The 18,622-nt window shown below is 46.0% G+C and overlaps 1 protein-coding gene across 15 annotated transcripts in view; it reads right to left on the bottom strand.

The window, feature by feature from the left end:
* Positions 1-18,622, bottom strand: part of ARHGAP22 (Rho GTPase activating protein 22) — a 225,972-nt gene that overhangs the window by 137,747 nt on the left and 69,603 nt on the right. For 14 of the 15 annotated variants that reach the window (XR_010135214.1, XM_031015629.3, XM_004049379.5 and 11 more), the window contains one exon: positions 15,237-15,436. Coding sequence is in view for 13 of the 15 variants with exons in the window: in XM_031015629.3 (XP_030871489.1) it covers positions 15,237-15,436 (200 nt within the window). In the remaining 2 variants the exon portion in view is untranslated. Of the gene's footprint in view, positions 1-15,236; positions 15,437-18,622 lie in introns of those variants that run through there. The other variant, XM_055353901.2, reaches the window with a different exon arrangement.

Below are 18,622 nucleotides of genomic sequence, written 5' to 3'. Positions count from 1 at the left end.
AAATCCATTTAACTAACAATGATGATTTCCTTGCTCCTTGGACTGGATGTTGGGAAGGAAAAAGAAAGGAGAGGTCAGTCTCATCTACTTTGACTCTGGGGCCTTGGGCTGCTGGGAGCTATCTTACTCTGATGGTTAGAAGCACTGAGCATGGCATGTTTAGGTTCTGGCTCAAGCTGTGATGGCCGTGTAGTATGCGCTTCCTGCCTCACTTTTTGGACTGGAGCATTGGAGGGAGCTCAGAAAAGACTGATCTAGATCACTGTCCAAGAGGGGTTGTGGACCCCATGCCCATTCCTGGCTGAATGACATGTCCTGGGCAGCATGAGATCCTGGGAGTTTGCAAATGACCCTGCTTCCTCCTTGGCTTACTGGACCATATGGTAGGCCTCTTTGCCCCCTGAAGTACCTGGTGTTCCATGTAGACGGGCTAAGGGGCAAACTCAGATGAGCTGAATCCCTCTGGCTGCCCATGGCGTTTGGTGGCTGCATAAGACACTGCAGTTGAGGCAGGTGTGTTCACAGGGAACCAGCCCTCAGAGGGCACATGCTCTGAGCCTTTCCAGAGGGAGTGACCGCCCACTTTTTAGTATTTTCTCTGATCTGGGACTCAGGTGGATATGGGCGTTGACTGCTGCACCATTGTGATGCTCACCGTCTCCGCTGCTCTTCAGAGCCTGCCGGCTGGGTGTGAAACAGCCTCTCCTGTTCCTCCAGAACTGGGAGCTCTTGGTAGGTGCTGCCTGGCCCCCACCCCCACCAGGAGGAGCCCTTAGGGACACAGGGCCTCTCCACTGCCTGGGTTGGCAGCACTGAACCACCGGCCTGCTCTTCCATGCCATGGACTCTGCCATGTTTTCCGGGGTTGCACAGTGTTTCCAGTCTTCTCTGTCCACGATGAACAGACCCAGCTACTCAGACTGGGAGCGCTGGTGCTGTCCTGTCTTGTCCTGAGCCTAAGAGCACACTCTTGGAAGATTTTTTTCTGCTCAAAATACACCTTTGGGACATGTTGATGCTGGGTCCAGGGCCCCTCCTTGGAGTGGGTGGGGCCCTCCTTTGGCTGAAAATGGTTTGATTCTGTCTTATTTCTGGGAGGCCCTGAAACTAGTGCTATGCTCTGGGGTATATGGTGTCTCTGTGAGAGAGGCTGCCATGCTGCTTAGTTGAGCACAGGTTAGCCTGAGTAACATGGTATAGACACTTTTGCACTGACCTGCCCTGGCTGTGCCAGGCTGATCTGCTGAGCCAACTGCTGCCAAGGGGCACTGGCTGCATTTTGCTGAGAAAGGCACACCTCATCCCTGTCTTTAGCAAAGGCCACAGTCCATTTGGGAAATGTACCCATCGTCCTCGGCAGCCCTTCCAAACCACCTCCATTATGCTGATCAACTGTAACTCAGTATTCCACCAATGCATTAAGGAGCTTGAGCCAGAATCTAAACATGCCATGCTCAGTGCTTCTAACCATCAGAGTAAGACAGCTCCCAGCAGCCCAAGGCCCCCAGAGTCAAAGTAGATGAGACTGACCTCTCCTTTCTTTTTCCTTCCCAACATCCAGTCCAAGGAGCAAGGAAATCATCATTGTTAGTTAAATGGATTTGCCAGCATGGAAATACAATGTTTAATTAGTGCTATGATTTTATAACTTCTTTGTTCATGTGGCCAGGTGATCAGCTAAGGACAAAATTCTCTAACACTTATTTTCTCAAAATAACATCTAATTAGTAAAATTAGAATGCTCCAAACACAATGAAACATAAGTTATGCTCTTCTGAACAATGAATAAAATATGTTTCCCGTGCTGCTTCAGTGTTACTTGATTCATTTTTCTGCCTTGTGATTGATAAAACTCATAATTTAACTATCAGTTTTCTACCTATTACTGTAAATTAACTGGGTTGCAATGAAAGCCAAAGGATTGCTCTATTATAAGTGTGAGACCTTTAAGTGCTGTAAACTAATATCCATGCTGACTTAAATTAGCAGACCCTGAGAGAAGCTCATTACTACCGGTAACACTGGAGGAAACACAAAAGTCATTTTTAGAAGGTGAAGATCCGTCTTGTAGGCAGTATAGCTCTGGGTGCAAAACAATTCGGGGGCAACCAAGACATTGTCACTTGTGATTTATTTGGTCTTGAGGTGTCATCAGGCCTCTTCTAACTTGATTTCCTTTTCCTAGAACAGTGGCAGAATTTTGCTGTCCATACATTAGTCCCCAGACATTGCTGATGCTGTCATTTCAGGGGCCTGCTCTCAGAACCCTGCAGGATGGTATAAAATAAACCTTAAAATGTATTTTGTATGATTACTTAAATCTTGTGTTTTTCTTTGACATGCAGAAAAAATGGTTTTAACTAAATATTGTTTGAAATTTGTTTAAAAACACAGCTGCTACTGCCAATTTCAATTTAGTAAATAAATTTATATTTGACTTAAAATAACTTGCTTGAATAGAGTTTTCATTTTGATATGTTTAATAGTGGGGAATTATGGTTCTAAAATAGCTGCAAAAATACAGCATCCCTTTAAAAAAGCCACAAAGTCTCACAGTTGAACCTAAATAAATGATACCCCTCTCTCTTTTTATGACTCCAATGAGTAATTCTTCACAGAAGAAGCATTTCAAGTTGTCCCCCAGGACATTTTAAAAAAGGAAATATCTGTTGTTTAATTTTTCTTCTGCAGCACTAATGGGAGTGTGAAGCTCAGTTCCTAATTAACTCAAGGTGCTCTCTAACGTGCTGCAGAAGACACTTTTCAATCATCGCTGGCTTAACCTGGAGCAGAGAGGGTCTGAGGGATGCATCAGAGCCTGTCTTTTATGCTCAGGTTTGTTTTTTTCTGAGTGTAGATAGACTGACTGAAATTTGCTATGGCAAGATCTATAGGAGCAGCTTGGGAGGTAATCAGTTGCTTGTTCTTTTGTGGACAGAGACTTGCAGGTGGGAAGTAGGAAGGAGGGAGTGAAGTCAGACTCTTCAGGGCTTCTCAGGAGGTCAGGGGCAAATTCACCAAGAGCAATGAGGTCCATGAGTGACCCTATCTTCAAGGGCCCCATGGCATCAAGGTCTGCATCCATCAGCTCTCTTGCCACCAACTGTGTCTCCCCAGAGACCTTCACCTGGCCCAATAGTGGAGCCAGGGTTCCAAACGCTCTGCACAAAACGGCCATTGAGGACTGCCGGGGTGCCCACAGTGGGACTTCTGGGAAACTGCCCTGCTCTGTCCAGACCTCCAGAGCATGCCTGCTTCTTTGGCCTCGTTTTTGACTCATCTAGGGTGGAACTTCTGAAAACTGCTAGGATTTGGCTGAATGTAGTTTTTGTTCCTCCATTCCTCTTTGCCTTATAAGGTCTCAGATGAACTTTTGACTTCTGGAGTTGAGAGGGCTCTTGGAGATCATCTCTGGCCAACTTGCTACCCAGTGGTCAGCTCTTCTCCAAGCCACTTAATCTACTGATAGTCTGGCCTCTACTTGTCCAGCACCAGGGACTGGAGCCCACTACCACCCAGCAGACCACTCCATCAGAATGAAGTGTGGAATGGAGTGTAGAAGACAAATCAGAGAATCTGTCCATTTGTCTTCTGGTCTTGTTCATATAAGGATTCAGAGCTTCATATACTGCCCCTTAGCAAGATTTCTTTTCTCCAGATGACTTATTCAGTTATTCCTCCTATGGACAGGAGTTTGGACTCCTCTCCATCCTTGCTGCCCTGTTCTTGAAAATATAGTGCCTTGAGGAGACCATCACTCTCCAGAAGTGACCTGGTCTGACCATGGAAAAGCTTGGTGGGGCTTCCCCTCCCTTGTTCTAATTTCTATGCATCTTAAGAAAGTCACCTAATCTCTTTGTGCCTCAGTTTCCTTATTGGGACAGTGGTGATAGTACTCATTCCTAAATTGTTTCAATCATCTACTGCTGCGTAAGAAAACTCCAAAACTTATTGCCTACAAAATAGTGATCCGTTATTTGTCATGATACCGTGGCAGGGATCAGTGGATGTTTCTTCTGCTCTATATAGCTTGGTCCAGAGTCAGTGACACAGTTGCATTCGGCAGCTGAGCTGGGCTATAAGGTCCAGGAAGGAAGGCCTCACTCATTCATCTAGGCTGTGTGGTTTTTCTCTCGTCCACGCTTCCTCATCATTCTGTGGTCCATTCAGACATTCTTACAGAATGGTGGCGGCTTTTCAGAGCAAAGCAGAAACATGCTTGGTTTCTTAGGGATGAGAACTAAAATTAAACTCTAAGGCCCCCACCTGACCAAATAAATACACTCTTGGCCAAGGGGAACCTAGGGAAACCTTAAAAACTGAGTTCCTGGCTGTGATAGGAGGTCAAACATGCCTTGCTACATCCTTCTTCAGTTTAGACACCACATCCGACCAGCAATAATGTTACAGTAGTGATCACACAACTGACTTTATGGCAATAAGATACCAAATTATAAATAAGACCCAAGGCCATTCCAACCAACACTTAAGTCATACACCCGTACACTTAAAGAATAAACAATGTTCTAACTGCCACAGGTTTTTCTTTTTCTCTAGCAGTTAAACAGGCACTAGCCCTAAGAAACAAGTGCTAAAACAATTGTAGTTCACCGTTAGACCTTGACTAACTGACCCCCAACCCCTGGTCCACAAGTCACAACTACAGCTTTGATTGGACAAGAGATGGATGTCAGTAACTTTCTCCTGATAAAAGACCACCAACCATAGGCTGGCTCTGACCGGTTAACAAGAGGCTGCACACAGAGGGCCTTCATGTCCCTGCTTCACCTATTGCTGTATAGGGCCTACCTGCAATGCATTTAAATGTTAAGCCTCTGCTCCAGAGTGAATATGAGTCACATTTAATATGGATGTTCAGTAGGCATGCGTCAGGACCCTCTTTGTGAATATTCGTAGCTCCTCCTGTAACCCTACTTAGCTAATCTGTTCAGCACAAATTCCTGCCTTACCATCCATTCCCTCAAAGTGCCTGCCTTTCCGGGTCTACCAGAGGCTATGCTTCCCAACCTGCAGATGGCCAGCCTGCAGGTTGCAATGCTTTACGAAAAATAAGATTTCCTTTCTAAATTTATAAATTGTGTGATTTTTAAGTTAACAGAGACCAAACCTGGAAATGGCACAGCATCACTTCTGTCTTATTCTGTTTGTCAAATAGTCACAAAGACAGCTCAGATTCAAGGGGAAGGGAAATAGGCTCTGCTTGTTGGGAGAAGGGGCAGGAATAAGTGGCAGCCATCTTTGGGATTATTTACCATGTATCTTGCAGAGCTGCTGTGGGAATTAAAGCAAGTTAATACATGCAAAACACTTAGAACAGAGCCTGGTTCATCAGATATATAAAAGCTAGCTTTTATTTAGATTCAAACTGTTGATCAAACTCATGAAGTAAGGCAGAGGCGAGGTTGGAGCCATGTCGCCTGCCCCTAGACTCCACTGTTTGATTGTGTTGAATGATTTGCTAAACCTTCATAGGGTAAAGTTCCACCCAGGGGAGAAGGCCACAACTAGGGTATTTCCTACATGGTTTACCGCATGAGTTTACTCTCACCGTAGTCCTATAAGGTAGCTGTGGTTATTCTCAACTTACAAGGAGGAAATTGAGGCTCAGAGAGTGAAATATCTTCTCTAGTTACCAGCTAGAACCATCCTGGTTACTCACGAGAAATCTGCCATTTTTCTCTATCACGCAAGATCCTGTAATACGACATGCTAAAATTTAGACACTAGGTATTCGTGGCAGACTTACCACCCACGAGTCTGGACTCCTAATCAAGAAAGGGAGTGAAGACCATCTGAAGGGCTGGTCTCAGGGAGCTCTGCATGTTCAGGCAATCATTGTTTTCTAGATCTGCAACTTCCTTTTTATAATTCATATTAGATGCCTTCGCATGCTTCTTGAAGGTCTTTCATTTCAGAACCCATTCTAAGAATTGTAATAGTCTTATCTCTGAGGGTTTAGGCAGCATTGACAACACTATCAACCACAGCAACTTCCATTTGTCCAATGCTTAGTGAAGCCTCAGCCTCAAAGGACCACACCAAAAGTAGGAACAAGAGGGCTTCAATGATCTTCCCAAATCTATAGCTAGTAGGTGGTATAAATGGGACTTGAAGCCAGGTATTCTGGTTCCAAATATTATGGTTTTTTCCATTGTAGTATGCAAGCTTTCATTCTACCTTTTTGAGCCCCACATTCTCTACCAGTACAGTGGAAATTGATTGTGCCTGGCCTTCTGGAGATGCTGTGTGAATGTTTATTGAACAAGTGTTTATTGAGCTTCTACTATGTGTCAGACATTGTTCTGGGTACTGAGACACAGAGATAAACAAGATAGACAAAAACCTCACCTTGTTGGGCTTACAGTCTGATAGGGAAGGCAGTCAATAAGCTCTTTGCCAATTATCAGGCACTTTACAAAAGCAATAAATTATTTTTCCATTGAGGATCTAATACAAATATGGGTCACACTATGCACTCATTCATTCCATTTATTTTTCTCATTCATTCATTCATTCATTCATTCAATTATTCATGTAAGCACCCAATATTACTGGATACCAATTATGTGTCAAGTACTGCTAGGTGATAGGAAAAGAGAAATAATAAGACAGATTGAAGCCCCACCTGAATGAGGGTTATGATATAGAATGGAGAACAGAAATTAAATTGAGGAAGTGTTATAAATAACAACAGCAATATCAAAACAGTAATGTAATAATAATAGTAGTGACATCCTCTTGGCTGGTTTGAGTAACAATTTACAGCTTATGAAGGATGCACAGTTAGGGTTTGCTAAATCAACTTGAGCTGGGTGGAGGTTATGAGGTCTAGAAGTGAAGGGCATCTGACACAGGGGCGGTCCTGTGAGCAGTGAGCACAAGATGAGCTCCGACACCTGACGGCATCTTCATCGTACCCCCAGGTGGTGCTGAGATGAGGGCCATGGAAGATAGAGCCAGCCAAAGGTGTGAGGTTTTTGTGGGCAGACATTAATGGCACAGGAGGGGGTTGTCCTAGCAGTCTCACTGAACTTGTGTCAGCCTTCAGGCGCTATCTGAGAGTGAGTACCTGTTAGTCTTGGCCTGATGTCAGTCCTCCAGTCTCCTCATTTGAGAAATGGAGACAACCCAGGCATCTACTCCAGGTCAAGAACTCAGGGAAGGAGCGTGATATGGTTTGGCTCTGTGTCTCCATCCAAATCTCATGTTTAATTGTAATCCCCAGTGTTGGAGGTGGGGCCTGGCGGAAGGTATTCGGATCATGGGGGCGGTTTCTCTTGAGTGGTTAGCACCATCTTCTTGGTGCCGTCCTCAAAATAGAGAGTGAATTCTCACGAAATCTGGTGGTTTAAAAGTGTGTGTGGCTCCTCCCTGCTCTCTCTTTTGCTCCTGCTCTGGCCACGTGACATGACTGCTCCCTCTTTGCCTTCCGCCATGATTGTAAGTTTCCTGAGGCATCTCCAGAAGCTGAGCAGAGGTCAGCATCATGCTTCCTGTACAGCATGCGGAACTATGAGCCAATTAAACCTCTTTAAAAAAAATTATCCAGTCTCAGGTATTTCTTTATAGCAATGGGAGAATGGACTAACACAGAGTTCATGAAAGCAACATTTTGTTTTTTGTTTTTGTTTTTGACGTGCAAGGTTGGTAAACAATGGGCTGGGAAATGAAGATTCCCTGCAGGCTGAAATATTCCTTTGACCTTCAAGCTATGGGATAGGATGGCCTCTCTTTCTTCCCCTGAGGTTTCCTCTTTCTTAAAGATTTCTGGTTTCCGACTGTCCAATATTAATGTTCCACTCCTAGAAGTGCATGTGCTTTCCCATCCATCTTGACTTTCTCCCCACCAGTCTCAAGCTTTTACTCAATCACATCAAACTTTTAATCAATCTTCTATGGCTCCTTATTGCTGAGCTTCCCTCACTTATTCTCCTGGAAAAAAAATAAAACATACAACAGAAACCTAGCCTGCTCTCAAAGTGATTTTTAAATTGCCTCTTCTAGAACATAATGTTGCATCAGCCATGGCAGGTAGGTGGGAGGGGGAAGTGTGGATTCAAAACTCCACCTGCCATGTTCCCTCCCCTGCTTCTTCCAAGGCCCCCAGCCCTTGTTCCAGCATGGTGAGGATTTTCTTGGCCTCAGCTGATATTACAACACCAGCCCCATCTAAGTGGCCCTTCTGCTTCCAGCCTGGTCCTGGCCAGCCCCTATCTGTGCTGCTGCAGGATGACTCTCCTCTTGGGGCTCTGATGGCCAAGTATAAGCAACCCACAACCTTCACTGACCCCTATCGCAGCCCACAAAGTGAGGACCTAGATCCTGGGTGTGGCAGTGAAGCCCCTCTACAGGTGTCCTCTAGTCCCACATCTGCATTTTGTGTTCCTGCCTGTAGGATGAGCATCCTATGCCCTACGTCAGAGACTATGGGCTCCCCACTGGGTGTGGGCTGCCAGACACATAGCATCCATGGACCTCCCACCCCATTCCTAGGTTCATTCTAAACACATCTTCCAAGAACCTCCAATATGCCAGGGCCTCTTCAGAGGCCAGCGTGAGGCTCAGTGGCCCTTTCTAGAAGGGGGAGCCCCTGGCCTGGTCTCCCCATTCTCCTCCTGGTCATCCAAAGAACCTCTAGCACTGTGGCCCTGCTGCATTCCATTTTTTGGTTTTAGTTTTTCTTTTCTTGTTTAAATTTTTAAAGTACTTTAAAATATGGACTTACGTGAAGATAGTCTCAACGTGAGAAATTACAATAACACAGAAAAAATGCAAGCTGACCCTGTTACCAACTCACTCTCCTGCCTCACATCCCTGCCCCATGGCTCTGATTTGTCTTATTTGTATGCTCAAAATCTCAAAAATAAATTATTTCCATCTTATTTCACTTTTTTTTTACAATGGAAGTTTACACTTGCACACAGTTTGAAGAATCAAGAGTTCTACATGGCTTATCATGAGGCAGCAAATTCTTCCCCTGCCATTGCCTGAATCTGTCACCACGTTCTATGCTCTCAGATGAGGTTTCTTTTCTTTTTCCTTTTTTTAAGATATTTATTTCTAATTAGTATGCTTATGTTACTCCTTTTTGATTTTACATTTTAGTCATTGTCTGTGGAATTCCTAGCATGGGCAGTGAGATTTTGCTTTCTGCCCCTTCTCCACTCACCCACCCCTCCCCCCACCGCCACCCACCGCCACCCAACCACACTCCTTCCCAAATCTCCATGGTAATTTTGGTTATCTCAGTTAGTATTTAGTGTTTATACTCCCATCCTGGGGAGTTTATTTCAAGCATTTCTCTAAAGACTCTTTTTCCTTCATTTCTCTCTTCTCTCTTTCTAAAACTCCTTCTATTCGGACATTGGGTTGTCTCTCTTATTGTCCTCTTCTTCCTAGGAGTGTCAGGTTTTCATCCAACCCTTCTTTGGAGTCTTTTATTCATGATATCTTATTTCTGACTTCTGGGGATCGGTTCCTCCTCTGACTCTTCCGTATTTAGAGATTCTCTCTGAGGATATTACAGTAGTTTTGTATAACAGTTTTCTTCCCCCTGCATAGTATCTGCTGCCTGCAACTTGCTTTTTGTTTTCCTCCCGTTTTTGTCTTGGTTCCTCAAATGAGAGTCTTTCCTCAAATGTCTGCTGAACCAGGCCTATCACTCCCACTTGAGAATGGTTCTCTATGGAGCTGACTGGGTGGCGTCGGAGGATGGGGAGGGCATACACAGGAGGGTCCACCTCCGCCATTTTACTGGAGAACCTCTGGAGAAATTTACTGGAGAAAATTCATCAGTTTCCTTCCTGGGGGCTACTCCTGACTGCTGGGGCTTGGAAACCAAATGTGGATAGAGACTGGGGCCTAAGGAACTGGTCTGCACACTGATGTTCACCCAACCTTCCTGTTCTCTAAGATATTCCACCAAGAAAGGGCCAGAGTCCCCATTATAAAGGGCTCCCTTTTATTCTCAGAGAATACAACTCTAGTCTTACAGCTGAGTGGGGGCGGGCAGTCACCTCTTGGCACTGGATTGTTCAGAAAATCTGAGATCTAACTGCTCTTTTTTGGTTTTTTTTTTTTTTTTTGGAGACAGAGTCTCGCTCTGCTGCCCAGGCTGAAGTGCAGTGGCGCTTATCTCGTCTCAACATCTACCTCCCAGGTTCAAGCAAGTCTCCTGTCTCAGCCTCCCGAGTAGCTGGGATTACAGGCATGTGCCAGCATACCCGGCTAATTTTTGTATTTTTAGTAGAAACGGGGTTTCACCATGTTGGCTAGGCTGGTCTCGAACTCCTGACCTCAAGTGATCTGCCTGCCTTGGCCTCCCAAAGTGCTGGGATTAGAGGCATGAGCCACTGCGCCTGGCCCTAACTGCTTTTTTTTAAGTTAACCTTCACCCAGTGCTCCTGTCCTGAGCTCCTTTTTTGCCCTCATTTCCAGAGATATCTAGTCCTGCCAAGCCCCAAGTCTTTAAGGGGTTTTGTTTTGCAAACCAGACAGCTTCCACGCTCTCCTTTGTGCTGGTTTGGGATTTAGCTGTCTTGGATCAGCTAAATAAATCAGCAACCTCTCCCTCATCTGTTTTCCTGCATCCAGAATGCTTTCTCCCCTCATGTTCTTTCCATCTAGTTGTGCTTGTGCCTTTAAAAACATCCTTTAGAGCTGTATCATGAAGTTTTGTGATGTGGAGGAGCCAAATGTGACTTTTAAATGTCACCCTTAACTGGAAGTTTGAATTTGAGTTTTGGTTTTCTCATTAACTACAGAAGTATTATGAAGTGTGTGTGTGTGTGTGTGTGTGTGTCTGTGTGTGTGTGTTTGATCCTCGCTCTCTCATGCCTGCACACTCTCCTCAATGTCATTTTGTTATTAACTTGTCTTTTTTGCTTTAGCATTATTGACAGTGATTGGGTCTCTGATTTCATTTTTTTGAAAAAGTTTTTTTTTTTAAAGAGAAACAATGAGTGTTCTTTGTTTATGTCTTCCTCAAAGCTATGTCATTAGGAGCATAAAAGTTCACAGCTGCTCTCTTTTCTCAGTAGGTTATCTATATTAGGAATTATATCTCTCTGTTCCCCTTTTTTCTTGAATCCTACTTTATTTGATGTTACTAAATTAGCTTTCTTTTTGCTCACATTTACTTGCTTACTTTTTTTTTTTTTCCGTTCTTTTGCTTTTTAATCTTTTTGTTTATTCCTCTCTCTTTTTTAGACCCAATCTCACACTTTCTATTTTAAGGGATAGATGAATCTAACCTATTCATGTTTATTATGAGAAACAAAATGTTTGTACCTTCTTTTGCCGTGTTATCTATTAGTTTTTTACTTGTCTTTCTTTCTTGTTTTTTTTTTCCTTTCCCCCATTTTGTCCCATTTGCTCAACTGATCACATTTAATTTTTTACTTTTCCTTTGGTCTTAGGTTTCGGAAGTTATACTTTCCATGTCTATTTTGTTCCATTTCAATTCAAAGCCAAGAAACCCACAACAAATAAAGGACCGAGATAACTAGACTTAAAGTGAGTTCCCAACAGTGGAAATAGACCAGGCTGATCAACAAAGAATGTGGCAGGAGTTTTCATGACTCAACATTCCAAGCACAAGCTAAAATCACTAAGGTTTAAAAAACCTGGAAGCCTTTACTTGTGAAACTGTGGGATCTGTCTGCTGGAAACCCTCAGGGACAGGTGCTGGGAAAAGCTGGAGGATCAAGGGTGCACTTCCAGGCTCTGCTGTGACATGCCTTTGCCTGGTCTTTCCATTTGAGCTTGTGCAAGCTGCTTCCTTTTTCTCCATCTTGAACTGTCTTGTATCTATGCTCTCTGTCCTCTGCTGACCCTCCTGCCAGCAAGATGGGGAGAGGGGAAGAGATAGGGCTTTGGAGAGAGAACAAGGAATGTGGGCTGGGAGTGATTCTCCTCCTGTGTTGTGAGCTCTGCGCAGCATCAAATGTGGCTGGATATCCTTCTTCCCGACAGTTACATCTGCTGGTGCAGCCCGTCCTACAGGAGAGTGCTGACCGCCTGGGCCCCCTGTCACTGAGGACAGTGAGCAGGGCATATTTTTCCAGGAACCAGCTATTGAGAATTAGTCTATTACATGCCGTTCATGCAATTAAATAGAAATTTGTGAGGCTATGTTGCCAGCAGCTGTGCAAGTTTGAGATCATACTGTACAAGCTGAATGAATCAAAACTGACCGACAGTTGCCTTGAGATTGGGAACCTGGGCAGTGGGGTGCCATAGAAGCCAGGCTTTGTTGGGGGAAATGGGAAGAAGTTTTATTGTCCCAAGAGGAATTGGGAGTGAGTGCCAGCCAGACCCAGAAAGGCCACAAGAGCTCTGGGCAGATGCTGGCATCTGCTGGGAGATACTGGCCCCTCTCATGATTCAACGTGCTCCCTGGCAATAAATGCCCTGGTTCAGTTTAGACTGGGCTTGAGGGCTGCTCTTGTGTCCAGGCTCGTGACTGCGGATGTCCATGCCTCCATTTTATTAGCTGCTTCCACCAGAGGATGTGGAGGTCTGGAAAACGTGACAGGGGAGGGAGAGGAGTGTCTGGCTCAGAAATTTCAGGAGATAGAGGTTCCTTATGGAGCCAGCTGATGGGTGAGGGCTCCCAGGGCCACTTCAAGGCTCACTATAAGGAACACGTGGGGAAGCCTGTGGCAGAGGAGTCTCTGTCCATGTGTGGCCTGGGTGGCCTCAGGGTCATGAGCACCCGGGCTCTCCCAGCATCACAAAGTCCTGTTCCCAGGAGGCAGTGCTGTGGGCTGGTACAGGAGGAGGGTGACAGTAAGGGTCCAGGCAGGGTTCTGAAAGGCTGGGAGCAACTCTGGCAACTCTGTTCACAGTAATCAGAGTGACAGATCACCAACAGGTCAGCCAGGAAAGCCAAGACACTGTTGAAGGGCTAAGGCTGGTCTATAAAACTGGGAGGCCAGAAGGAAATGACTGTGGGGAACCAGAGGTGTGGTGCCCAGCCTAGGAGTGAGCCTGAGGGGCAGTTGGTGGCCAGGTGAGGGCAGGGCTGGGTGGGCTTGTTGGCTCAGATTTGAGTATCCAGTGTGCTAGGATTTGTATCCAGTTATGTGTATGTTATACAATTTAACCCCTAGCTCATCCCTGTGATGGAGATAATATTGTCTCCATTTTACAAATGATACAATCTAAAGTAAAAAAAAAAAAAAAATGGACTCCCCATTGTAAACAAATGTGAACCTGAAACAGCCAGTCCTTCAAGATGAGTCCCCAGGGGCTAACTGGACCTAAATTTAAAATAGGGCCAAGTGGACATTGGCTGAGTAGGGATCACACATGTACTCTGCCTTCCCCCAAAGACCAGACTCCTGTTTAATTCTGGAACTTTCAGATCTCACCTGAACCAACCAATCAGAGTTCTCCTGAACCAACCCATCAGAACTCACCTTCCAGAGCTCAGCTGTATCATCCCTCAGAACTAAATAAGTCCAAATCCTTCATTTGCATAAACAGACCTGATTGGGAACCTGGGCTGGCACGTTTGCTATAAAACCCTCCTTTATGTTCTCTGGAACACAACTTCACCTTTTGCATGGAAGCTGTGTCTCCCCAGTTTGCAAACTGTTCACTGGAATAAAGTCTCTTTCCTCCATATTCCGTTTCAGAAAACTTTTGTTCACACTGCACAGCTAGCATGCTAGGTCTCATTCAGATCTAGCTGGCTCCAGAGTTCCCATCTGGCTCACGTAACTACTTAGAGTTCTCCTTTCTCATACAATCAAGGAGGCTGGACAACATCAGGGTTTTCTGAATCCACCTTCATGATTTTTGTCATACTCACATTTCATCTGTGTTATTATTTGTGTAAAAGTTTTCCTGAAGCAGTCTTACTTCTAATTAATTTATTTTTATTGTGGTAATGTATGTGTAACACAAAGTCTACTATTTGAACCACTTTTAAATATATAGGTAAGTGCCATTAAGTGCATTCACGTTGCTGTGAAACACTTTTGGTTTTAATGTCAATATACAGTATTTTAGAAAGGAAAACTTGGTATCTCTATCACAAGTGGGAACTTTCCATAGAGGTAGCTATCGGAATTACTTTCCATAGAGGTAGCAATTGGAATGGACAGAACAAAGACAGAAAGTTATTCATGAGCAGCCAGTTCCTGTTGCACTGAAGGCTCTAAGTAAGATGAGGCCTGTTCCCTTTTCACCCCTGTGCCCCCATATTTTGCTTAAAAGGAGGATCCAAGTATTTGAGAAGTGTCAAAAGTAGGCTCACAGGGTTGACACTTCATCCTTGACATGCTTAGAAGAACTGAAAGAGGAAAGGGACATTTTCTCATGCCCAGCTCTCCCTTCACCCCTTGCCCATCCCAGAGTCCCCTCTCTGCCCCCAAGCTGTGGGGATGGCTGGGATGTGAACCAGGTCCCTTCCCAGCAAGATTCCGTGACCTGTGACCCCAAACAGGGGATCTGCCCTCTCTGACTTGGACCCATGACTAGAAGCACCTTTTCGGACAAGTCCTTTAAGGTCCCTTCCTGTTTTTTCCCCAAGAGATACCCTTTCTCTCTCTGAAACCCATCACAGGGACTGGATTGCCCAAGTGCTTCTGGCCCAGGTGTCTTGGATGGCAGCACACAGAGTACCTCATTATGACGTTTGCATGGGCCGCTGTGACGAGGCTATACTGCGATGGGCGAGGCTACTAGCTGCTCTGAGGGAGTAAACTTAGTGCAATTTGGATGAAAGGCAGATATTTAAAGCACCTTCTTAAAATGTGAGTCTCACAGTGCTGGACACAGAAACCCTATGTGGGATGGGCACAAGGGCTTCAGAGTGAGCCAGGTTTCAGTTTGAGGCTAGATGTGTCTGGTGACCCATTTTCCTGCAAGATAGAAGTAATGAAATGTGTGCATGTATGTCCTTCTCGGAAGCATGAAGGGGCCAAAAAGAACATGGAAGAGTTGTTTTCTTAAGTTGGGCAGGGACATTCTCTATCAACATTTTAAGGAAACATTTTCATTGCAGAAGTTGTGGACATGCTCCAGTAAAACAGGCTGTGATACCAGGAACATGGGGGATAAGAATGAAAATTACTTTGGAAATCCTGGCAAAACATCACTGTGATGGAGTCAGTGGCTCTGTGCCTTCCTCCCTTCTCCTGGGCATGGTCTTCCCTCTTGTGGAGCCTGCCATGATGCCCACGGCACACCGGACATGCACTTCTCACCTGGGGCTTGATCTCATCTTTGTCCTTGTAGTAGAAAAGCTGATCCCCACGCAGCACAAACCAGCGCTGCTGCCAGTTCTTCATGATGCTCCTCTGCTTCTTCAGCCAGCCCGCCTTCAGCACGGGGCCCAGCCTGTGAGGGCACGGCGTCCGCCCAGGGCTCCGGCTCTGCTCCCCCATCACTAGGCTTTTGGAGCGGGCTGAAAGCCAAGGACACACAGAGTGAGAATGAAGGCAGCGTGCCTGCTATCAGTCCTGCCCCCATCCTGGTGTCCCAGCTGCCTCGTGACTGAGGCATGGGAGCCCAGGCCAGCAGGATGTGAGCAGCTGGGCCTACTTCCCCTTGGCATTGAAGGGGCATGGGTTGGAGCATCTGTGCTGCAGCCTGCAGTGATCCCCCTGGGGTAGGGGTACAGCCTGCCCACCTGGTTAGTTTCTGCTCTGTCTCTGGGATCCTAGGTTCTTCATTCCTCCACATTTGTTCATCCATGCATCCATGTATCCATCCATGCATCCATCCATGCATCCATCTGTTCATCCACGGATTCATCCATCCACCCGTTCATTTGTTCAATGATTCATTTATTCATTCAGCCATTGCTTATTGATTTCTTACTATGTGCATAGAACCGTTCCAGTTTTCCAGGGGACAAAGTAGTGAAATAAAAAACAGATAAACATCTGGATCCTCCTGGAGCTCACAGTCTAGCAGGGTTCCTGTTGCTCAGGTCCAGAAGGAACTGGCCCCACCCAGATCTGGTTTCTGCTTAGCCCCTCTACTCTGGAGGCATCCGAGCCCCCAAAGCCTTTGTATTTGTTCCCTGGGACCATCCCACAGTGGGGCTTCTTCTTCAGCTGTTTGCTGTGGCTTGTTGGTGGCTTCCTGGCAGGGCAGAGGGGCCAGCACTCCTACCCCAGAGCCTCTGAGTGCCCGTGAGCCCTGAAGGTCCTTATTCTGGTTGATGGTGCTGAGCCACACCCCACCGAGGTTGGTGCTGCCCTTCACAGGGATGACTGAATTCTTGTCCCCTCTGCCCCTACTCCTTCCCCTTCTGTCCCCCTCCTTCATTCTCCTCTGTCCCCAGGGAAGCTCCTCTCCTCTCTCTGGCCAGTATTAAGGCCATTGCCACAGTGATCACTAGGAGGGGCCATCTTGAACTCTGGAGAAATAATTCTGAGTTCAAATGTAATCACACCTGTAATTCTTAGGCCATGGATCCTAACTTGTGATTGGAAAGCACAGTGCCTGTGACCTACAATTCTTGCACTGTATCTGTGATTCTGTGTGTGTGGGTGTAAGCTCTTCCCACTACACTAGTGACTGCAGTTCTCTAAGCCTGGCCTACTTCTGCCCATGCGGTCCCACTAGCAGACTTTTCTTCCATCCCTCTTCCATCCATACCCTGGCATTAGCTGCATGGTGAGCTCCTATATATCCTTCAAGAGCCAACTCAAAGGACACTTCCTCCATGGAGCCTTCCTTCTGAATCTCCTCCAAATAGTCATTCCCTCCCCTACCAGGACAGGTGGCCCATGGCTGGTGATTATCTCTGTGGTTGTCTTTCTGCCACTCTGGACTGAAGGGTGGGGACTGGAGGAGATGATGTCTTACCCACTTCTACATGCGTGTCCTCGTTATTGTGGGGGGCAAGGAATAGACGTAAGTCATGGTGGTCAAATATCACTGGATACTTAGGGTCACCCTTATTGTTAGGTATTTTTTGTATCTTAACATGACATTAAATATTACATAGTACTGGCTGGGCGCGGTGGCTCACGCCTGTAATCCCAGCACTTTGGGAGGTCAGGAGATTGAGACCGTCTTGGCTAACACGGTGAAACCCTGTCTCTACTAAAAATACAAAAAATTAGCCGGGCATGGTTGCAGGAACCTGTAGTCCCAGCTACTCGGGAGGCTGAGGCAGAAGAATGGCCTGAATCCGGGAGGCGGAGCTTGCAGTGAGCTGAGATTGCGCCACTGCACTCCAGCCTGGGCAACAGAGCAAGATTCAGTCTCAAAAAAAAAAAAAAATTACATAGCACTCAGGCACTGTCTGAGGACACATTACAGCTTGGTGTGTTGGGAGAAAAGCTGAGTGTTGAGAGAGAAGCTGAGGCAGGGCTTGGAACATGTCCAGGGTCCAGGGTCTAAAACCCCTCGTGGACTTTGCAATGTGTCTAGACTTGCTGGCTCCTTGCTTCTAGCACTCCCATTATCTCAAGTAGCCATATGTTTCAAAGAAAATGCTAAACCATCACAGCTTTAGCACATTTGCTTGATACACTGCTTCCTTTCAACCTCCACATCCTCACCACCTGTTTTTTTGTTTGATCACCAATAAATGATGTGGGCTCCCAGAGCTCCGGGTCTTCACGGCCTCCGTACTAACATTGGCCCCCTGATCCCACTTTCTCTCTTAACTTGTCTTTTCTCATTCCTTTGACTCTGCTGGACTTCATCGCTCCCAGAGCCTGGTGTTGGGTCCAATCACCCCAACACTGATGTTCACACCTTCACCTCAACTGTCATATGGCCTGGGGTATAATACTGAATCTATCACTTTTACACAGGCCCCTGCTCTGGAAGGGGTTGTCCCCTCCAGACAGGCCCCTGCTCATGGACAACAGCAGCATTCACAGGAGGCCTCATCTCTTCTCTCTGGCACCCAAGTAGCTGTGATAGATCTATGGGTACCACTAGCCACCCTTGTGTCAGACTGTCTAGGTCCTCACCCACTCCACCTTGATTCTCTGTTGCTGTCCCTCTGCTGCTGGAGAGGTTGGGGTTGAATGCTCTAGCCTTGCCTTGGCTGTGTTTTGGCCCAGGGAGGAAGTGGGTTGTTTGCATGCTTGCCCCTGCACACTGAAGCTGGATTGGTGATTCCTCAGGACAGTGGGTTTTTTCCAGAGACTAACGGGAAGGCAAATCAGGGAGCTGAGTGTGGATCACATGGCCCACGACTTTCAAGGAAAACAGCCCTCTCTGAAGCCCAACAGCGCCCTGAAACTGGGCTTGAGCTTCACCTTATCTGTGTTTCAGAATGATCGGCACTTTTTTTCCCTCCTCTCTGTGGGGTTGGTCCCCACACTTGTTCATGTGGATTTAGAGTGTGCTTCCCTCCTTTATTTCTATGGCTGGTTATTATCCCTGCAAATGGACACACCATACATTGCTTTTAGATTCTCACATTGATGGGTATTGGCACTCTTCTCAATGTGAGTTATTTAATTAAAAAGACGTTGGGACCCAACTGAAGAAATACAGGCTTTGGACTAAGGTTTGAGTTTGCATCACTGCCAGCTCTGTGAACTCTCTGTGCCTCAGTTTGCCAGTCAGAAAACTGGGCCCATATGAGATAACAACACCTCACCCAGCAGGGCAAGCT

The sequence above is a fragment of the Gorilla gorilla genome, chromosome 8 (assembly GCF_029281585.2).
Source record: "Gorilla gorilla gorilla isolate KB3781 chromosome 8, NHGRI_mGorGor1-v2.1_pri, whole genome shotgun sequence".
In the NCBI taxonomy this organism is placed as follows: domain Eukaryota; kingdom Metazoa; phylum Chordata; class Mammalia; order Primates; family Hominidae; genus Gorilla; species Gorilla gorilla.
This window is presented reverse-complemented; position numbering and strand designations above follow the sequence as displayed.